Genomic DNA, 20,940 nt, shown 5'->3' with positions numbered 1-20,940 from the left:
ATTAGGATGTCAACATTCAGGGGAGAGAGAAGACCTCACGCCTGTTTAACACACAATCATTATTGTTATTTAAAATCCAAAAGTTGGTACTGAAGATGGCTTGTCATCATTGCAATTCTCTTTGTAGGTCTACACTTTTTTATAGATATCATGTTTAAACACACTACATTTAAACAATGTTTTATTAATTGCATTACTTTATATTTATATAGCCTTACCTTAGAAACCGGCTAGACTATGTTAAAATAACAAACATTTTAAATTAGAACTTACAATAGACAAAAACAGCCAACTCGTTTTTTCTTTCATTTTTATAAATCTTTTAAAAAGAAATCCTGCAGTTCATAAATAACTTTTCTTTTTCACCTCCAGAAAAGAGTGCTCTCCATTATTTCACTTGTTTACCTAAAGCTAAAAGCCATTTTTCTTGCTTTACCCAAGGCAAAAAGCCATGTGTTGACTTTGAAACAGAGTACACTTACATTAGGCTATATGCATATGTGGGGAAATTACTAGATTTTCTAATCAATACCTGTTTGTTTTAATGCAGACAGCACGCTGTCCCTTTAATTCAGCGCGTTCAGCACAGCAAAACAGACTCGGTGCAGAAAGGATCGCGGCACTTCGCACTGACGGACCGACACTGCGTGCAGTGTGAAAACTGTAATCTGTTAACATGGTACGGAAAAAAACACGCACTGCAAACAGACTACGCTGTGTGTGAAACGGGCATCAACAGGTGTCGCTTCAGATAGCCATGCTCGATGTAATGCCACTTTCATGCGGCTCTCATGCTGCCCCAGTAACGTTACCTACTGTTACAGTTCTGTACACCGCCCTCCTTCCATCATTTTTATATTTCACGGGGAAGCCAAAATGCTCTCATACATGCAATGTGAATGATACGGGAGGTTTTTAGAGTTCTTCTGCTCCTCCGCTAGCCATTGTTGACTGATTATGCCTTCACGTGAACGACTGCTGTGTGTAGTTTCACTGAAACTCGGCGAGTTTAAAGGGAGAAAAATACTTAAAAAGCAATATCAGCAAATGAAACTGGTCCGTGTATCATCTGATCATTTCATTTCCTGTTTGAAATGGAATAACGAGAACACATAAATCGTCTCGTTTATTCGTTTTTTTGTTTAGTTTAAAAACGAAAAATGAGATTTTGGCTCGATTTTTCATATTTCGTTTGCGGTTTATAAAACGGTTTATGGGTTTGATATTTCGTTTCCACACGTGGGCGGCGCTGAAACGCCTCTTTCATCTGATTGGTCAAACAGCTCCGCCTTCAGCGCGAGCTCTTCATTCTGTCAGGCAGAATACAAGTGCGGGACTGACAAATGCAATTTAATTAAAATACATGTCCGAAAACACCACACACTGCTAACTACACACAATATTTAAAGCAGAAATATGTTGCTATATGAAAGATGTTGTCACGTAATTCGTGCTGTTGCGATTTGCAAGCGACCCCCATTAATGTGAACCATAGGCTATTATTTGAGTATGATAGCCTGTTTCTCATTGATAAATACGGTGCAAATAGTCCCGTCTCTTTGGATAAAAGGGAAATGGAAATAAAAATAAATTACAGGCTGAACTGTACATGATAATATGTCTGTGATATTGGCCACTCTCGTCTTTTATTTACATCAAAAGGCAGGTAGGCATGTGTGACATGTCAATAATCAAGAAAATTGAATAGAAATACAGTTTATATTTGTGAATGTGTCTATTCTGTTCACGTGAAAAGAAAGAGACAGAAAAGTGAGAAGTATCAGTAAACATACATTAATTGATACTGACAAAATTAGCAGTTTGGGTTTAATTAAAATCATGTCGGTTGAAGAGCACGACATACCTTTAAAATCGTATTATTTTTATTATAAAACAGATAATAAATAATGAATTGGGTGATGTTTCTCTGAGTTGTCTTTATTAAGTTTGCTTGAGAGCTCCAGCATATAGTCCTATTTAAATATTATTTATTATTAATATTATGAGAACTATAATACTTCACCAAACTCAGCTCAGACCTTCAGACTGGTCTGACTCACTTATATCTTTTCTAACGGGTCAGACTTACTTTCCCAAAAAATCCCATTGACTTGCGTTATCTGAGCAATTAAGGCCGTAATGATTAAAGCTGTCCACTAGAGGGGGCGACAGGATAAGTGTTTTCTACTCACTTTCCCTGTTTGCAACAGTTTAAATGACAAATTAATTTCATTCATAAATAGGCCATATCTGTCTATGAGAACAAGCTTTACACTTCAAGCTGTACAACTTATTAAAACTTGAACACTGCTTCAGAGTTTGCCACTCTTTAGTTTCTTTTAAGATATTCACACTTTTGCATTTAGGGCCTAATGTTTGTCCATCTGGAACTTGCAATTGTAATGAGCGTTATATTTTAAGCCCTACTTGCTGTTGATAAATTTTATTCATGTAAAGAGCTAATGTCAGGGCAAATGTCCTGCAAAGTTTAGCTCGACTATTTATATAGGCCAATGTACACTAAATGTCAGTAATGTACACTTGTAATTAAAAAATACTGTAAAGTATTACATTTAGCAAATCACTACATCACAAGTAATATAACAATATTTTTTTTAAATAAAAATTTGATTGAGTAAACAAGATATTTGTATTTGTAAATATGTTTTTATATTTTGAATTTGTCACTAGGCTTAACTCAACATTGGCAGCCATTGATAAATTAGAGAATACGATTTCAAGGCCGTATTCATTCATTATAAAATAGTATCTAAGTATTTTTTGGTGATGATGATCTTGTTTTATATTATATATATATATTTAAGGAGGGATAAGTCAAAGTAATTTATGTGGTAACCTTTTTCTTTTTTTAAATTGTCACAGAGATGCTGAAAAAGCTGCCCTTCACTACCTTAAATAGCAAATCGAGTAGCGGTTGGAGGCCTCTCAGGTTTTGGAGAATGTATCCAGACAGATTCAAGACATGGTTTCCAGTACATAGGGAGCAGCACAAAGGGCAAACCTAGCAAGTTCCAGATGGACAAACATTAGGCCCTAAATGCAAAAGTGTGAATATCTTAAAAGAAACTAAAGAAGCGTGGAGAAACCCATCGCTATCTCAGCTAATACAGATAATGATCCAGAATCAAATCTGAGGGAGAAATAAATTGAACAGGAGAAACGGCAACATCAGGACGTCCGTCTCTGTGGTATGTACTGTATTTAGTGGCCTGTCAACATTTCTGTGTGTTTACTCGCAGTGTATGAGGACATGATTCGGTTTATGGACTATTGTATGCGACTAGACCTTAGAAGTAGCAAGCAAAACGGTTTTACACGTCAGAATACTGTAACGTTATACAGAGAACAGCAGTGGAGTAACCGTTAGCGCATTTGAATGACGAAGCACGCGATCGTGTCGTTTACTGATGTTTACTCACGCGACGATAGCCAAAAGCAGAGACATTTCAAGCAGTTTAACTCACCGGCTGCTTCCAAAGCAGGACCGAACCTTTATCGCTGGGACTGCTCCGTCAAAAACACTTCTTTGGTATGATTTGGTGAAGTCCTGACAGCAGTGCCGTGTAAATCCACTTTGAGACGCAACTGAAGCGATGTTTTGAAGCTTCCCGTCATTTCTGCGTTCAAATCGGTTCAAATGCAGCGCTGCCTTCCCGGAATGCTGTGCTGAAGCGTTGAAGTCGCTCGACGTCACCCATAGGAATAAAGAGAAGCGCGGCGCCACATAAGTGTTCACGGATGACTGGATCTGCATCTTAGAGACTGTTTACGGCGTGCTCCACTCACGCGCGCACGCACCCTACCGGGAGAAGAGCCCGTACAGCCCATACAAGGACCTTCCGCTCTTATTAACGTCAAGTAGACCCATACTCGAAAAAAACTCGCCGAAACTTGTGAGAAACCGGAAGGAGTATTTTTAACACAGAAATACTCCATCAAACGTCCAACATTAGTTTTTGAAACTTTGTCTATGTTTAGGATGGGAATCCAAGTCTTTAACAGTGTAAAAAGCTCAGTATGCATGAAACAGCATTTCACCCCCCCTTTAATTACTAGTTGTTCGCATTTTTATAAATTTCATTATAACTGTCTCGAAACTTTGAGCACATTCAGGGCATGTTCCCGATGAAACATACTGAGTTTTGTAATTGCATATTTAACTGAATACCTGAACATTTTTCACGTTCCGAACGCTTGAGTCCAGTTCAAGTCCGAAAGGAAAAGTTGTACTTAAGCCAATAGCAGGGGTGCTTTGCTAACTTTGACCTGTTCCTAATGTCCTTAATGTTGTGCAGTGTGGAGATTGGAGAGAGTGTCCCCGGGGAAGATGTCTACATTGTCCAGAGTGGATGTGGAGAGATAAATGATAAATGACAAACATTAGGCCCTAAATGCAAAAGTGTGAATATCTTAAAAGAAACTAAAGAGTGGCAAACTCTGAAGCAGTGTTCAAGTTTTAATAAGTTGTACAGCTTGAAGTGTAAAGCTTGTTCTCATAGACAGATATGGCCTATTTATGAATGAAATTAATTTGTCATTTAAACTGTTGCAAACAGGGAAAGTGAGTAGAAAACACTTATCCTGTCGCCCCCTCTAGTGGACAGCTTTAATCATTACGGCCTTAATTGCTCAGATAACGCAAGTCAATGGGATTTTTTGGGAAAGTAAGTCTGACCCGTTAGAAAAGATATAAGTGAGTCAGACCAGTCTGAAGGTCTGAGCTGAGTTTGGTGAAGTATTATAGTTCTCATAATATTAATAATAAATAATATTTAAATAGGACTATATGCTGGAGCTCTCAAGCAAACTTAATAAAGACAACTCAGAGAAACATCACCCAATTCATTATTTATTATCTGTTTTATAATAAAAATAATACAATTTTAAAGGTATGTCGTGCTCTTCAACCGACATGATTTTAATTTAACCCAACCTGCTAATTTTGTCAGTATCAATTAATGTATGTTTACTGATACTTCTCACTTTTCTGTCTCTTTCTTTTCACGTGAACAGAATAGACACATTCACAAATATAAACTGTATTTCTATTCAATTTTCTTGATTATTGACATGTCACACATGCCTACCTGCCTTTTGATGTAAATAAAAGACGAGAGTGGCAAATATCACAGACATATTATCATGTACAGTTCAGCCTGTAATTTATTTTTATTTCCATTTCCCTTTTATCCAAAGAGACGGGACTATTTGCACCGTATTTATCAATTAGAAACAGGCTATCATACTCAAATAATAGCCTATGGCTCACATTAATGGGGGTCGCTTGCAAATCGCAACAGCACGAATTACGTGACAACATCTTTCATATAGCAACATATTTCTGCTTTAAATATTGTGTGTAGTTAGCAGTGTGTGGTGTTTTCGGACATGTATTTTAATTAAATTGCATATGTCAGTCCCGCACTTGTATTCTGCCTGACAGAATGAAGAGCTCGCGCTGAAGGCGGAGCTGTTTGACCAATCAGATGAAAGAGGCGTTTCGGCGCCGCCCACGTGTGGAAACGAAATATCAAACCCATAAACCGTTTTATAAACCGCAAACGAAATATGAAAAATCGAGCCAAAATCTCATTTTTCGTTTTTAAACTAAACAAAAAAACGAATAAACGAGACGATTTATGTGTTCTCGTTATTCCATTTCAAACAGGAAATGAAATGATCAGATGATACACGGACCGAAACTGTCTTTTACTCTGCGATTGCTAAACAATTAAGATGAATCCGCAAAAAAAAAAAACCAAAAAAACGCAATAAATCCGCGGGTCACGTGCGTTCCGAACCGTGGATTGTGATCCGTTGCACCCCTACATGTGATGCAGGTGAATCTCAGAGCTGTTTCAAACTCATCCACTTGTCTATGTTTATATTTTGTTTGGTTTATTTTGTTATTGAGAGAAAAACGCGTGCAGCACATATTTACATATTCATCTAAATGTCACTCTGAGCAGCGTGGATGACGTTGGGATGTTCGTTAACAGTAGTAGGGCCCGATTAAATCGATTTTTCCTATGACATTTTTCCCAAATCCATTTTTTCCCCCTTTTTTGGGGGAAAAAAACATGTCTTATTAATTGAAATCATTAAACTTGTAGAATTTAACAACAATTCATTAAAAAGTTTACAAAATGATATGTTTAGGGCTCTATGGGGCTTAAATTTCATTCAATTTTTTACCAAATTCAGTTTTACTAGTCAAAAAACATTTTTTTATATATATATATATATATGCATTTTATTTAATTTCTAAGAAAAGTTGTCTGCCAATTATTAATTGAAATCAGATGTGTGTGCAGTAATGCTTCTCCTTAACCAACCTTTGTGAATGTTGAGATGTATTTTACTGTGTCTGAATGATATCTTATCACAGATTTCCTCCTGGGGTCGATTCTAAATCTATTCTTTTTTTGTATGTTATATATGTCACAATCTATGTAAATAATAGAAAGGTCGCTGATTAACACTTGCAATTCAGTGTCGTGATGGTTTTAAAAAATATTCTGAAGGTTGTAAAAAAGGTATTAAAAAGTAGTAAATTTAACTTAAGGATTGCTGTATATACCCTGGTATTACATTGAGATATAGCTTAATTTTACTGTACAACAGTAATATGTTTCCATCCATCTATTTTAATGCACATTTGGGATATTGCATAAAAAAACTGGATGGAAACACTGGACTGCAGTAACTTAGTTGTATTACTGGTTAATGTATTATTTTATGACTTTATTATGATTTGAACAAATTAATACATTTTCTAAATTAATTTCGCAACTTTGAATGGAAATATAGCTAATGAAAAAAATAAGACCTCCATAAATATTAGTATTGTAAGTTTACTTTTGTAATGAACTTATTTTTTATTATTTTTCAAATTTATATTATAATTATATAATTTTATATATATATATATATATATATATATATATATATATATATATATATATATATATATATATATATATATATATATATATATTTTGTTATCATTTGTTATTTTATATTTATTATTTTATCATATATTTTATATATATATAAATATAACCATATTTAAATATAACCATTACATTTTTGCCAAAATGTGTAGCCCTCAAACAAGCACAGCAAAAAAAAGAATTTAATCGCTATGCAATCCAACCCAAATGTTTGATGAACATCAACAGTGTGTGTCTGGCAAATACTGTAATAGGAAATATTCTTCCCAAAAGTTTTCAGCTCAATATCTGGGTTATGGGTGAGTTTTGAGCTCACATGTGAATGTCAGATGTCTTGAAACAGCTGATGGCATGAGGAGTTTTACTGCGCTGAGCTCATGTTGCTGGTCATAGCAGCTGATGCTAATAATGGCGTGTCCATGTGCACTTAGATGCACAAATGTACACGTGTTAAAGAAAAATGTAGACTATAATTGACTGATTATAACTAATCATATGCCATTGTGTTTATATTTCAGTCCTGGACTTTCTCCTGGGTCTCTGGCATTAGACATTTATATATAAACACAGCCTTATGCCATTAGATTTGCCTTATGTAATTCCAATATTTTTCCTGTTTGAGTGTCTGGGCAAGGAAAATGTGCAGAACTATTATGCTGCTGTTTGTGCAAAATGATTTTCATTATCGTGCGAGATGCAATGAATTACAGAAATCCCACTGGCAGATTATGTTTCGCAGATTGTTTGGATTGTGTTTGTGTATGTAATGCTGAGATGTTCATAAACAGTTCTGTGCTCAGATCCCGACAGAGATAATGATGATGATGATGCAGAAGGAACACAAGGACGCAGAGCTGGATAAAAAGATTGAGGCCTTACGGAAGAAAAATGAAGCACTTATGAAACGCTATCAGGTGAGGACCACTTAACAATATGTCAAAAAAAAAACACATGCAGTTGAAAATGTAGGGCTCTATCATAAACCCGGCACAATGTGACCCCAGGCACAATGCAAGTGTTTTTTTGCTAGTTTCAGCCCAATGCAGTTATCATTTTCACATCCAGGACCGCGTTGTTTAAGGGTGCTTTCACACTAGCTATTTTGGTGCGCACCCGGGTTCAATTGACGTCAGAGTTCGGGGATGAACCCCACGAACCGTACCCAATATTTATCAGTCGAATCGCTATTACATTTTTCTCCATATTATGCAACCCTTCCAAGATGTTTGATGAACATTAACAGCATGTTTCTGGCAAATGCTGTTATAAAAAACATCCTTACCAAATGTTTTCAGCTCAATGTTTGAGGGTTATGGGTGAGTTTTGAGCTCACATGGGAATTTCAGGTATCTTGAAACAGCTGATGGCATGAGGAGTTTTACTGCACTGAGCTTTGGTAGCAAAACTAACGGTTCAAAAATATAAAAGTGAGGTGAGCAACGGAATGCATTATGCCACCTTCTTACTCGCCATCGTTACAAAGCAATAGGATAAATAGCTGCTGCTTTAATGACGCAAACAAACCCCGGTTCTGACCCAAATAATATAATATGAACAGAGTCCAGCAGGGGGAGAGGAACAATCAGACTCGGGTTCAGTCCAGGCAATCAAACCAAGTGTGAAAGCACCCTAAATATCAAATGCATTGGCGCATCTGTTCACCCATGGGCGTCTGATCTAAATCAGGTGTGTGTTCAGGAGCATTGTTGGCGTTTTTCTATTTTGAGGAACTGAAAACCACTGACCATTGACGTACACAAACCTGCTCTATTTGTGTTATTTATTTAAAGGGTGTGTTAGTAATATGAGCCTATAGGCGATTCACAAAACGTGTACACTTGATTATTACACACACAGGGCACCAGCACACACACACATTTTTAAATGTTAAAAATAGTAGGATTCCTCTCTGGAGAAGCGTTCAGTCATTCCTCCATGTAAACAGTGAATCCTCCATGGTCTGAGGACAACTGGCTTTAAAGGGAAAGGGAGACGAGACTCTGATTGGTTTATTGCACATTATAACCAAAAGACACCCATGACTCATTAAGAGACGAGAGACAAACCCTTTTAAATCATGTGCCTGGTGTTTCCGTCGTTTAACTTGCAAAAGTGGTTTTGGACACGCCCTAAGGGCACCTGCACCGTACACTTCAGACCATGAGCTCAGATTGCTAAAATATGGCCCTTATAGTCAATATGAAGCCTCATTCAAAAAGAAAAATGTTGTTTTCAAGTGCGGGATTCATCTATTTTTGTTATATTACTATGTTTTTTAAAAATGTGACAGAAATCACATTGTATTAATTTTAAACGATCATTCATTTTAACAGTGAATTTGAATCAGAAAAGTTAAAACACACACAAAAAAACAGCTCATTATTGTAAATAAATAAATAAATTGTTAATGTTTTATGAATTCAATTGATTATACATGCTTTTTAGTTGTTAAAATGTTATTAAACCATTAAAAATGGAATCCAGACATTTTTTTATGCAAAATACAGAATTTGAGCATTTGATGATAAACGGATTTGAGAGAAAAAAATTGAACATATTTCATAGGGCCTTTTAAAAAAATTGTTGAGTGATACTTTCATCGTGCCCTACCGTTTGCCTTGCTGAGTTTTGTTATGTTTTGCAGGAAGTGGAGGAGGATAAAAAGCGGGCGGAGCAGGATGGGATGTCACTCCACAGCAGGAAGGGAAAGCTTGATGATCTGTCCATCACCATCAACAAATCCAACAATGTGAGCTGCTTTATTCCTTCACAGACTGACACAAACACCACAAAAATGGTCAAACTGATTATTTTGCTAAAGAATTGTAATAATAACACTACTTTCTGACCTAATATGGTCTTCATTTAACCAACTATGATTGCTTCAAGGGAAATAAAAAAGTGTTTTATTTTTTATTATTGATTACAATTGCATTGATAAGAATAAATTTAATGCTACTTACCATTAATACGACTTCTAGTAATGCATGGTTTTGTTGAGTGCTTTGTTCACATTCGATTTTTTATGAGAAGCAACAATGAGAAAAAAACACAGATCCAGCAAATTCATGAGACAGACTACAAATAACTTTTTTTTCTTTCTATTAGCCATTTTCATCTTTGTGTAGTTTTCACATTATGAAAACTGGCGAAACCTTAAGAAACATCTCTCGACTGTTGAAATGTGAAAGTGAAAATCTTATTCATTCCAGTAATTCCAAATTATGTACAATTTAGGGCTGCAGCCAACGATTGTTTTGGTAATTGATTAGTTTGTCGATTATTTTGTCGATTAATCAGATTAAAATTGCACTTTTTTTTTTTTTACAGACATTATTCCACATCCTGTCCATTAAACAAAAATGTCAGCTGAATGCTATGAAAACACAGTGAATGTACCTTAAAAAAAACTATGGGTTTGCAACAAATAAAAAATAAGTAAGTAAAATAATAATAAATAAATAAAACAGGGTCAGTAGTTATTCAGTGGTAACCACAAATTAACTATCGTTTTGCTTTAATCCATAGTTTAACTATATGGTATTTGTGTGGTTATACAAATAGTAATCAATACGGCAAAAAAAACATGGGTTTACTATCTAAAAAACATGGTTAATTTTAAGATTATTTCATAAGTGTATATCTGTGCTATAGCCTACATTATGTGCAAAAAACTTACTACGCAAAAGGAGTTTAAATCCCTACATTAAAATTATATTAAAGAAAAAAAAAACACAAAAAGAAAACAAAACTCCATGTTACTGGTTAAGATGAATGTTATGCGCATCACACACACACACACACACACACACACACACACACACACACACACACACACACACACACACACACACACACACACACACAGTACCTGTTACTGTCCTTTCTTACATTTATATTCAACAACACTGTTATCCCTTTACAGTTACTACTCTCATAAAATACTTGAATTACATGTTGACTTTCAAACCTAAATTTAGCTGTGCTTTGTCTGTCTGCCCGCCGCTCGTTCATTGAAGTTTGAAGCTTAAAATGCAAGACTATCAGGATGTGCTTTCATGCCAAATGAAAATACTTGCGTAAATTAGTAGTATTTACAGATGAGGATATAACCAGTTTTCTCTGTATAGATCAGTGGATATAACCTGTAAAATGAGCGTTTTGCGCTGAGGACGCACACGCATCTGTCAAAGCCATTGACGGTATGTTAAACGCTCTAATGCGTTCGCTTGACGCTTAAAGACTTCTCATGTTTTGGCCGCTTGGATCACGTCCCTTTCAGTTTCCACTCCACTATTTCTAGATGCTTTTTGTTAAAAGAAATACGTTATTCAGTGCTGTAATTTGGCGCGACTGGTGGAAATTGGTGGCAGACCCAATTAATCGGTAATGAGAATCGTTGACGATCATTTTCATTATCAATTATTATCGAGTTTTATCGACCAGTTGTTGGAGCCCTAGTAACATTTTTACTTTGTATTGTAGCACAGATTGCAAACAATATGGTCAATGATTCATGTTTGGATTTTGATAATATTAATAATAGTAGTAGATAGGGATGCACGATATTGGATTTTTGCCGATATCCGATATGCCGATATTTTTCAGCTCATTTTGGCCGATGCCGATACCGATGCCGATATATGTTTATTTTTTCCCTTTGTTTGGAAACGACACCATTTTGAGCAAAAACTATTTTTTTTCATTCTGGTTTCAGATTTATGAGGTATCCTTACTAAAAGGATTCTTGTTGAAGATAAATAAATGTTAATAAAGTTCTTTTTATGATAAGAGTATATTAAAAGCTCTGAAAATAACAATAATAAAGTCAGTAATTTTTCACCCCAGATGCAGCTCTAACCTAAATATTGTATTTTTGGATTTAACGTTTGTGCACATGAAGTGGGGGTGGCATGACATCCATTGATGCCGTCTTTTAAATCTACAATTATTGTAGAGCTCCTTGGATTATTTTTCATCATCCATTTCGTAAAATTTTATTACAGATTAATACACTGTATATAAAAGTATTTAATTTACAAGTGTTGTGATTTATGACATCATTACTGATTTGTTTATTCAGAACAAGAAGTAACTTCAATTTATTTGTGTATTCTACTTTTCATTGTATTAGTGTAACAACAGCGCACCCACTACATGTATAAATATATAGCGGTCTAGCTGGAGGGCACTAGGACCTGGAGGAGCTTCTGCTGCTGTGGAGGCTGCCGCACGCGCTAGAGAGTGGGACTGGGGAGACGCGATTGGGCTAGTTTTGGGCTAGTTTTGTTGTAAAAACATGGCAAATCTGCTGCTGACGGTCACGTCCTTCTGTAAGTGCATTCAGAAATTCAAGGCAGCATTTAAAAACAGTCAATATAAATCACTGTACATGCAATGTATTTTCTTGTTTTCACTTAAAGAATGACTGCAGTGCTGACATTGTCTTATCGCTGTAGCACTCCTTGCACACGTGAGTTATTGCAGGCGCATATCAACACATTATCATATCGGCAAGGCATATCGGCATAATGTTTTCATATCGGCCGATGCCGATTTTTATATTTTAAGCGTTTATCGGCCGATTCCGATGTTGTGCCGATTATATCGTGCATCCCTAGTAGTGGAGCGTGTTCATGTTGTAAACACCTGTGTTCAGGATCAGCGTGTGGTGATTAAGAGGCCCGGAGGTCTGGGAGACGGAGAGCAGGAGAAGGACTGTGATCATGAATCCAGCGTCTTCAGCATCGGGAGAGGAAAGAGACGGCAGCTGCTTGTCACAACAGCAGGAAACATCAAGGTGAGACTGAATTAACTTATTGGAGAGTCAAGACTTCAGACCTTTGGTAGATGATGATTTTTAGATGTGTGTTTTTGGTTTTAAATAAACAACTCGTTTTGGGAGATTCACATTTTTCTCTTATTTTATTTTTGATGATGTCACTAATGATGCCAAGCTAACTATTTATACTTTTGAACCTAGGGCTGCACAATTAATCTAAGTCAAAGCAAATACATCTTCCCATACTTGTAATGAGAAGCTCTTATAAACGTATCTGAGTTTTCTAGGGCAGCCCCCTAATAGTCGAATAATCGCTAGTCGACTAGAAGAGGCTTAGTCAATCAAAATTGTATTAGTCAATTAGTCAAAGAGAAAAAAATTGCCATCATGGTGTGATATTGATTTTTAACGGCTGGTCCTTCTAAACACTTTTTCCACCTTTGGTTATGTTACAGCGTTATTCCACATAAATATTCACAGCCTTTGCTCAATACTTTGTTGAAACACCTTTGGCACCAACTACAGCCTCAAGTCTTTGAGTGTGATGCTACAAGCTTGGCACACCTACTTTTGGGCAGTTTCTCCCATTCTTCTTTGCAGGACCTCTCAAGATCCATCAGGTTGGATGGGGGGTGTCAGTGCACAGCCATTTTCAGATCTCTCCAGAGATGTTCAATCTGGTTCAAGTCTTGGATCTGGCTGGGCCACTCAAGGACATTTACAGAGTTGTCCCGTAGCCACTCCTTTCTTTTCATGGCTGTGTGCTTAGGGTCCTGTTGACAGATTAACCTTTGCCCTAATCTGAGGTCCAGAGCGCTCTGGAGCATGTTTTCATCAAGAATGTACCTGTACTTTATTGCATTCATCTTTCGCTCGATCCTGACTAGTCTCCCAGTTCCTACTAGAGGCTGACATTTTTCCAGGAATCCCGCGGGTCACGGGATTCCCGTGGGATTCCTGCAGGATAGGAGTCATCTTTGCTATTAATCACGGGATTTGGACGGTACAGGATAAATGGTTAACGGGAGCAGACGGGATTGGGAATCAACCAGTAGCAAAGACTAAAAGGAAAAAAAAGTAAATGCAACATTTTGTAGTTTCCTTTTAATACGCCTACAATGTAACGCAATTAAAAAATAACTACATGACCCAGCCATCCCAGAAGCCATTAGTGCTTTTTGTCACAGCTTCCCGCCGGAATTCAAAGAGCAGTGCTCTAAGAACTATAACTTAAACTATAAATGTAAACTATAAATGCATTGTTTACTCAACAATAAATGAATAAAATGCAGCTTTATGTGCTGTTTATATTTATTAAACTATTGTAGACATGGTGTGAACTATGTACTGTTTTTCTTTTATTTGCTGTCTTCCATTTTCTGGAGAAAATCTAGAAACGGGCTCAGCAGCTGGTCTAAAACAGGATGGAGAGCAGATTAAATCATATTCTATGTATTAACTAAACACTAATTGAAGAAAAATATATATGGGAGCGGTACAGGAGCGGGAGTCAGTTTAAACAGGAGCAGGATGGGAGTGGGAGTCAGTTTACCAGGAGCCAGAGTCCTGCAACGGGTCGGGTACCCGCGGGTATCCGCGGGTACCCGCATAAAAGTGGCTAAAACGGGTGGATTATGACATTTATAAAATTCACGGGCGGGGATGCGGGCGGATAATTAACTCTGTGCGGGCGGGTAGTAGCGCGGATGGGCGGATGAAAAATATGTGCAATATTTCTGTGGCAAAGTGAACGCGAGAGAGAGAGAGACCAGGGCGTGATTGTGAATGAGCGTCACCTGGGAGCCACACCGGTCTCGAGTTCTCTGAGGGAGCTCGGAAGCATACAAGGACGAGAGATCACCAGACCTGGATTTGACGTTGAGTTGTGTTTATGTGTTATTATGCGTGTGCGCATGGGAGATGTCCATGAAGGGCTACTCACGTTACTTTCGTTTTGTTTGGTTAAAGTCTTTTAAATGTTCGCCGGTTCCCGCCTCCTTCTTCCCCCATCCAACATATTGTAGGCTATTACAATTTCTATGTCCAAATTACCATTACACATACACGCAACAATGATATACCATTTGACCCATCACGTCACCACCACTGCGACATTGAAACTTTAGTTGATGCCTCTCGTAGCGCAGAAGGAGCGAGCGTTGCAGGAGTAGCAATGGATGAAGTAAAAGTAAAGCTGGTGAGTGGAGTAGCTATATGAAATTGTTGACAATGAGTCTTTAAAGGCACTTTTGCCTGTTTCATTAGCCCATTCATGACGCTGTTGATGTTGAGAGAGGTGTAGGATAAAAAAATAAAGCATTTTAATTTGAATGTTTTAGCGTGTGTGATTTATCGCGGGCACGGGTCGGGTTAACGGGCCAAATATTAACGGGTCTGGGCGGGTACGGATTTAATTTTGAAATTTTCACGGGTCGGATCTGGTGCTAAACCTTGCGGGTACGGGCGGGGGCGGGTCTCCAAAAATGGACCCGTGCAGGACTCTGCCAGGAGCGGGATGGGATGGGATGGGATTATTTTTTAAACTTTGGTCTGGGAGTGGGACGGGACAAGATTTCTTTCTATGGGAGTGGGACGGGACAGGAGTGAAAATCCTCTCCCGTGTCATCCTCTAGTTCCTACCACTTTAACACATCCCCACAACATGATGCTGCCACCACCATGCTTCACTGTGGGGATTGTATTGGCCAGATGATAAGCGGTGCCAGGTTTCCTCCAGACATGACGCTTGCCTTTCAAGCTCATTTCCAATCGACTGACTTTACCACAGATGGACTCCAATCGAGTTGTTAGCTGTGTCCCAAAGTGAAGGGTGCGCACTTCGAAGGCCATGCACTTCGAAGGCCAGGCCAGGCCACGCCTTCAAAGTACACGAAGTGCATGAAGCTGCACGAAGGGCGAACCGAGGGGAAGGGTTGCCAGGTCTGAATAACAAAACCCCTCCAAGTGTTATTCAAAAGTATCGGAATCACGGCCAGAATGGGCCAAAATATCCCAAAATGCGGGGCGTGGGCGGTAGAAATTTTGCATAAGTAAAGACAACTTAACCTGTGGACTATAGGCTACAAACACCTCAAAGCAACAGTAGCCTAAATGCAGCCCCATTCCAGACTTGGCAACAATGAACCAAGCGTCGTTAATGGCCTAGCAGGTTGTGACAACTGAGAGCGGACGTTCGTGAGAAGATTTTAAAAAGAGAAATGGAGCATATATAATAATAATAATACTTATTTTATATATATATATATATATATATATATATATATATATATATATATATATATATTTATTTTTTAAAGCTTTTTTTTATATCTTTTTTGTGCTTTTTATTGGGTTTTGACACGGTTCAAAGCCTGCGGGAGACCATGTAAATCTAGCCGCTTAAATATTGCAAATATTAGTTAACAGTTTATTTCTTATGTTAAATGTAACTGTTACAATATATTTTAAACATTTAGCCTATATATACGTCCAAGTTTTTTTTAAGTTGGCCTACTTATTTTCATTCAATTCATCATGCATTGTCTACTTTTTATGACATGCCAGCCGTCGACCGATTCAGCCTCGCAAAGCTGTGGACAGTGGAAATATGCCCTGCTCATCCCATAAGATGATGTCCCGCTCAGTCCTTACCAGATCTATTGTGCATTATTCCCCATCCCGGTCCAGCTCCAGCTTCTCCCTCTCAGCGCAATGAAAGTGTAGAAAAGGCTTTTCTTCTGGTTTGGCTGATAATTAAAATTTCTGTTGTTTCTAATGTTAAACTTAAGTTATATTATTGGTCTATAAATAGGCTATAGGCCTAGTTGTAAATTTATAGACCAATTTATTTTCATTTACACATTTTAAATTACATGACAAGAAAATATATGTATAAACATATATAAATGTGTTTAATGTAGCTACAAATGATAACGTGCATTACAAAAATAAACAATGTAGGCTATAGAACAACCACTTAATTTAGCCTACGTTTTGAGTTAACGAAAATGAACAATAGACAGTAGTTTCTTTGTTTAATTTACAAATAACTTGCATAAAAATAATAATAATAAACTAATACTATAGCCTAGCCATTTAAATTGTTCTGTGTCTGCCACGCATTCAGCCTTAGGAGGATCGATCTTTCGGAGAAAGATTCGGATGCTGCGAAGTTGTGGGAAGGTTCCATCTGCTGTACCCTTCCTTTGCCTGAGAACCGAAGGGCGCATTTTGAAGTCGCTCATGAATTGCGGCAGCCTTCGTCGCACCGCTGTGACGCAATCGCACTTCAAATGTGGCCTTCAAAGGTGCAGCTCTCACATTGGGACAGCCTTCGTAGTGCCGCTGTGACGTAATCGCACTTCAAATGCGGCCTTCGAAGTGCGCGCACTTCACTTTGGGACACAGCTGTAGAAACATCTCAAGGATGATCAGTGGAAACATAAGCACCTGAGCTCAATTTTAAGTGTCATGGGAAAGGCTGTGAATACTTATGTACATGTGATTTTTTTGTTTTTTTTGGTACGTTTTATTTTTAATACATTGGCAAAGATGTCAAACACGTCTTTCACGTTGTCATTATTTCGTCATTAGTCAGCTTTATTTCAGTTAATAACAGCTTTTTAAATAGTTTTATTTTAATAATGTGATATTTTTAAGAGAGAAAAAACATCAACAATGATAACTTGTAATTAGAAGTCAAAATAAAAGCTTGATTTAATTAATTGATGATTTAAAAAAATATATATTATTAAAATATTTTTCTTAAATCAGTGAAATGTTACACTAGTAATATTTCTTATTTTGTTTAATATTTTTATTTACTAATAATACGTTTGGGATGCCTGTCGCTTTTTTTATCGCCTTTTTTCGTATCATGGTTTAGTAATTATCATAAATAAGGCATCATTCAAAAGCTTACGAACTCAAAAATTCATCCTGTGAAAACCGTTTTGAAATTGGACGTTACGTTACCATGGAAACGATACTCTAAATTCTTCTAGTGGGCGCTTCCCCTAGTGGGTGTCGTCATGTTTCACATTACACAATTAATTTTAAAGGGGGGGTGAAACACTCAGTTTCAGTCAATCTCAGGTCAATCTTGAGTACCTATAGAGTAGTATTGCATCCTTCATATCTCCGAAAAGTCTTTAGTTTTATTATATTTATAAAATAAATATAGGCTGTACCGAGTCTTTCCGGAAAAAACCGAGCGCCTGGAGGCGTATCGTGTGGGCGGAGCTAAAGAATGACGAGCGCGAACAAAGCGATGACGTCCTCAAGCGTGGAGAAACCTATGGCTATCGATCTCAGCTAATAGATGATCCAGAATCATTGGGAGGCTGAAATAAATTGAACAGGAGAAACAGCAGCAGCAGGACGTCCGTCTCTGTGGTATGGACTGTATTTAGTGGCCTGACAACATTTGTGTGTGTTTACTCGCAGTTTATGAGGACATGATTCGGTTTATGGACTATTGTATGCGACTAAACCTTAGCAGTAGCAAGCAAAACGGTTTTGCACGTCAGACTAGTGTAACGTTATACAGAGAACAGCAATGGAGTCCGTTTGCGCATTTGAAGCACGCGATCGTGTCGTTTACTGATGTTTACTCACGCAACGATTTGAAGCAGTTTTACTCACCGGCTGCTTCCAAAGCAGGACCGAACCTTTATCACTGGGACCGCTCCGTCAAAAACACACTTCTTTGGTATGATTTGGTGAAGTCCTGACAGCAGTGAACGGTGGAGATCCACTTTTGCGACGCGACTGAAGCGATGTTGTGAAGCTTCCCGTCATTTCTGCATTCAAATCGGGTCAAATGCAGCGCTGCCTTACGGGAATGCTGTGCTGAAGCGTTGAAGTCACTTGATGTCACCCATAGGAATAAAGTGGAGCGCGGTGCCTGGATCGACTGGATCTGCAGCTGAGAGTGTTTATGGGCGTGCATTTCCTCTCTCGCTCTAGTCACGCGCGCGCGCACCCTACCGGGAGAAGAGCCCGTACGGCCCATACAAGGACCTTCCGCTCTTATTAACGTCAAGCCGAGCCATACTCGAAAAAAACTCTCAGAAACTTGTGAGAAACCGGAAGGAGTATTTTTAACACAGAAATACTCCATCAAACGTCCAATGTTAGTTTTTGAAACTTTGTCTATGTTTAGGATGGGAATCCAAGTCTTTAACAGTGTAAAAAGCTCAGTATGCATGAAACAGCATTCCACCGCCCCTTTAACTACTTTAAAATCAAAACCTTTTCTAATCTTGACAAAACGCATATATCGTCAGAAAGGTCTGAGTCTCAATGTGGTGACTGTTTTGTGATGGAAGTGATATTTGGACAGAAATTTACAGAAAAATGCATTTTAAAAAAAAACAATCGATGGAATGTGGAAGACACCTGGTGGATATTTTTGGTACAGCGTCTAAACAAAATCTCATGGGAACTTTAATTTTTGTGATATCAACTTCATATTTAGAACACAACTTAGTTAGACATGTGGCTTTAATTTTTAAAGTAATTTTAGAGTTTTTTTGTAAAATATATACAATAAAAATATTTAGTACAGTATTTTCATTTACATTCAATTTAAACTTCCATAACTTTTTCATACTTTCATATTTTAATTGAAATAGCAATAATTCAGTAATAATCTGCAGAGTGTCTTCTTTAAAACAAGACCAAACTTATGTCTATATTCCAAAGCATTCTTGAATTACAGCCATTTAAGCTTCGATTTCCACATCTACTCTCGAAAAGGGGGGTGACAGTTATGGCGTTAATATATCTTTTCTTTTTTTTTTACAATTTGTGTGCAAATTATGCGACTCCACAAAAACCACAGCAAACCTGTTGCTTTAAAAAAAAAAAAAAAATAAGAAGGAAAAAAAAATCTAAATTATATAGATATTTTTTAGCCCCGGATTGTGCAACTCTACTTTGAACACTGTTGTTAGTAACTCTCGTCAGACACTATGAAGTGAGAGAGCATGAATTTAAAGGATGTTAGACAGGGTTTATGTTGTGTTGTTTCAGGGTAAGAGGGTGTTTGGTGAAAGAAAGGACCGAAACCGGCCTGTGAGTCCAGCGAGGTCAAAGTGTCCTGTTGACGAAGGGCTGGAGTCCAACGCACGAGGGAAACGCCCTCCGTCTGCAAAGAGAGTCCCGGAGGTGAGCAGCTGTTCTTGTAATGTCTTGTTTGAGTTTTGATGGCATGTCTGGGACGCCCTCTTCATTTGGTTCTCAAGCCTTGATGCTATAAATAGATTCAGACATGACGGGACGGATCATAAGAGGCGAGTGTGTAAAGGTCATCGGGCTCTTGGCCGGAGTTCATGGGTCTGTTCAGCAGTACTGGTAGATTCCAGAAGCCTAACGTCACTGGATTACCAGAAACACCAAACACTGATTCACACACATCTCCTTTTCATTCTCGTTTGTTTTGTTTGAGTATTTTCCCTTTTCCTGTTTCACTGTTTGCTGTTCAAACGTTTGGGGAGTTTTTAATGTTTTGAAAGAAGCGCTTCTGCTCACCAAAGCTGTGTTTATTTAATCAAAGATACAGAAAATATAGTAAAATGTAATTTGTTCTTCTGACCAAAGCTGAATTTATCATCATTACTCCAGCCATTATATATGACCAAAAAACTATTACTATTACTAAGCCTTCTACTGATGTGTGGTTTGTAGGGCTGTCATTTTTGAAAAAAATCTAATTCGAACGGATATCAAATATCAAGCAATGTTTTCGAATATATTCGAATATCTACGACACCATACCCCCCAAATATTATTTATTTTTCTAAACGACACCGCCGTATCGGAGATTCAATCACAAATGCATTAACAGTCTGAGAGTCGTAAACAGGACTCAGGCCACAGCCTGTATGGAAAAATAAATTGTCAACTTAATGTTTGAAACTGCAGGTTATCAACTTAATCGATATGAAGTGCCACTATGCAATCATGTCCTCTCCAGCAGCAGGAATTTGTTTACGGATGCCATAGCAACTCTCAATGGCCACCAGGACTTATACGGTTTTATAAAAGCTATTTATGTGTTGTAAAGTGTAATAATCATCTCAGAAAAAAATAATTCTAATGTCAGGCGCAGTTGAAATAGTTGATTGTTTGCTTACATGGGTAAGTTTAGGGACAGTGTCATTATGCCAACATTATCTTCAT

At 37.6% G+C, this 20,940-nt stretch overlaps 1 protein-coding gene across 1 annotated transcript in view; it reads left to right on the top strand.

Moving 5' to 3' along the window:
- Positions 1 to 20,940, top strand: part of LOC137090901 (coiled-coil domain-containing protein 9B) — a 70,126-nt gene that overhangs the window by 20,557 nt on the left and 28,629 nt on the right. Inside the window, exons 3-6 of the mRNA XM_067454898.1 lie at positions 7,775 to 7,888; positions 9,619 to 9,723; positions 12,634 to 12,774; positions 19,792 to 19,926. Of these exons, the coding sequence (XP_067310999.1) occupies positions 7,775 to 7,888; positions 9,619 to 9,723; positions 12,634 to 12,774; positions 19,792 to 19,926 (495 nt within the window). The remainder of the gene's footprint in view (positions 1 to 7,774; positions 7,889 to 9,618; positions 9,724 to 12,633; positions 12,775 to 19,791; positions 19,927 to 20,940) is intronic.

This window comes from Pseudorasbora parva, chromosome 10 (genome assembly GCF_024679245.1).
Source record: "Pseudorasbora parva isolate DD20220531a chromosome 10, ASM2467924v1, whole genome shotgun sequence".
NCBI classification, from domain to species: Eukaryota; Metazoa; Chordata; class Actinopteri; order Cypriniformes; family Gobionidae; genus Pseudorasbora; species Pseudorasbora parva.
This window is presented reverse-complemented; position numbering and strand designations above follow the sequence as displayed.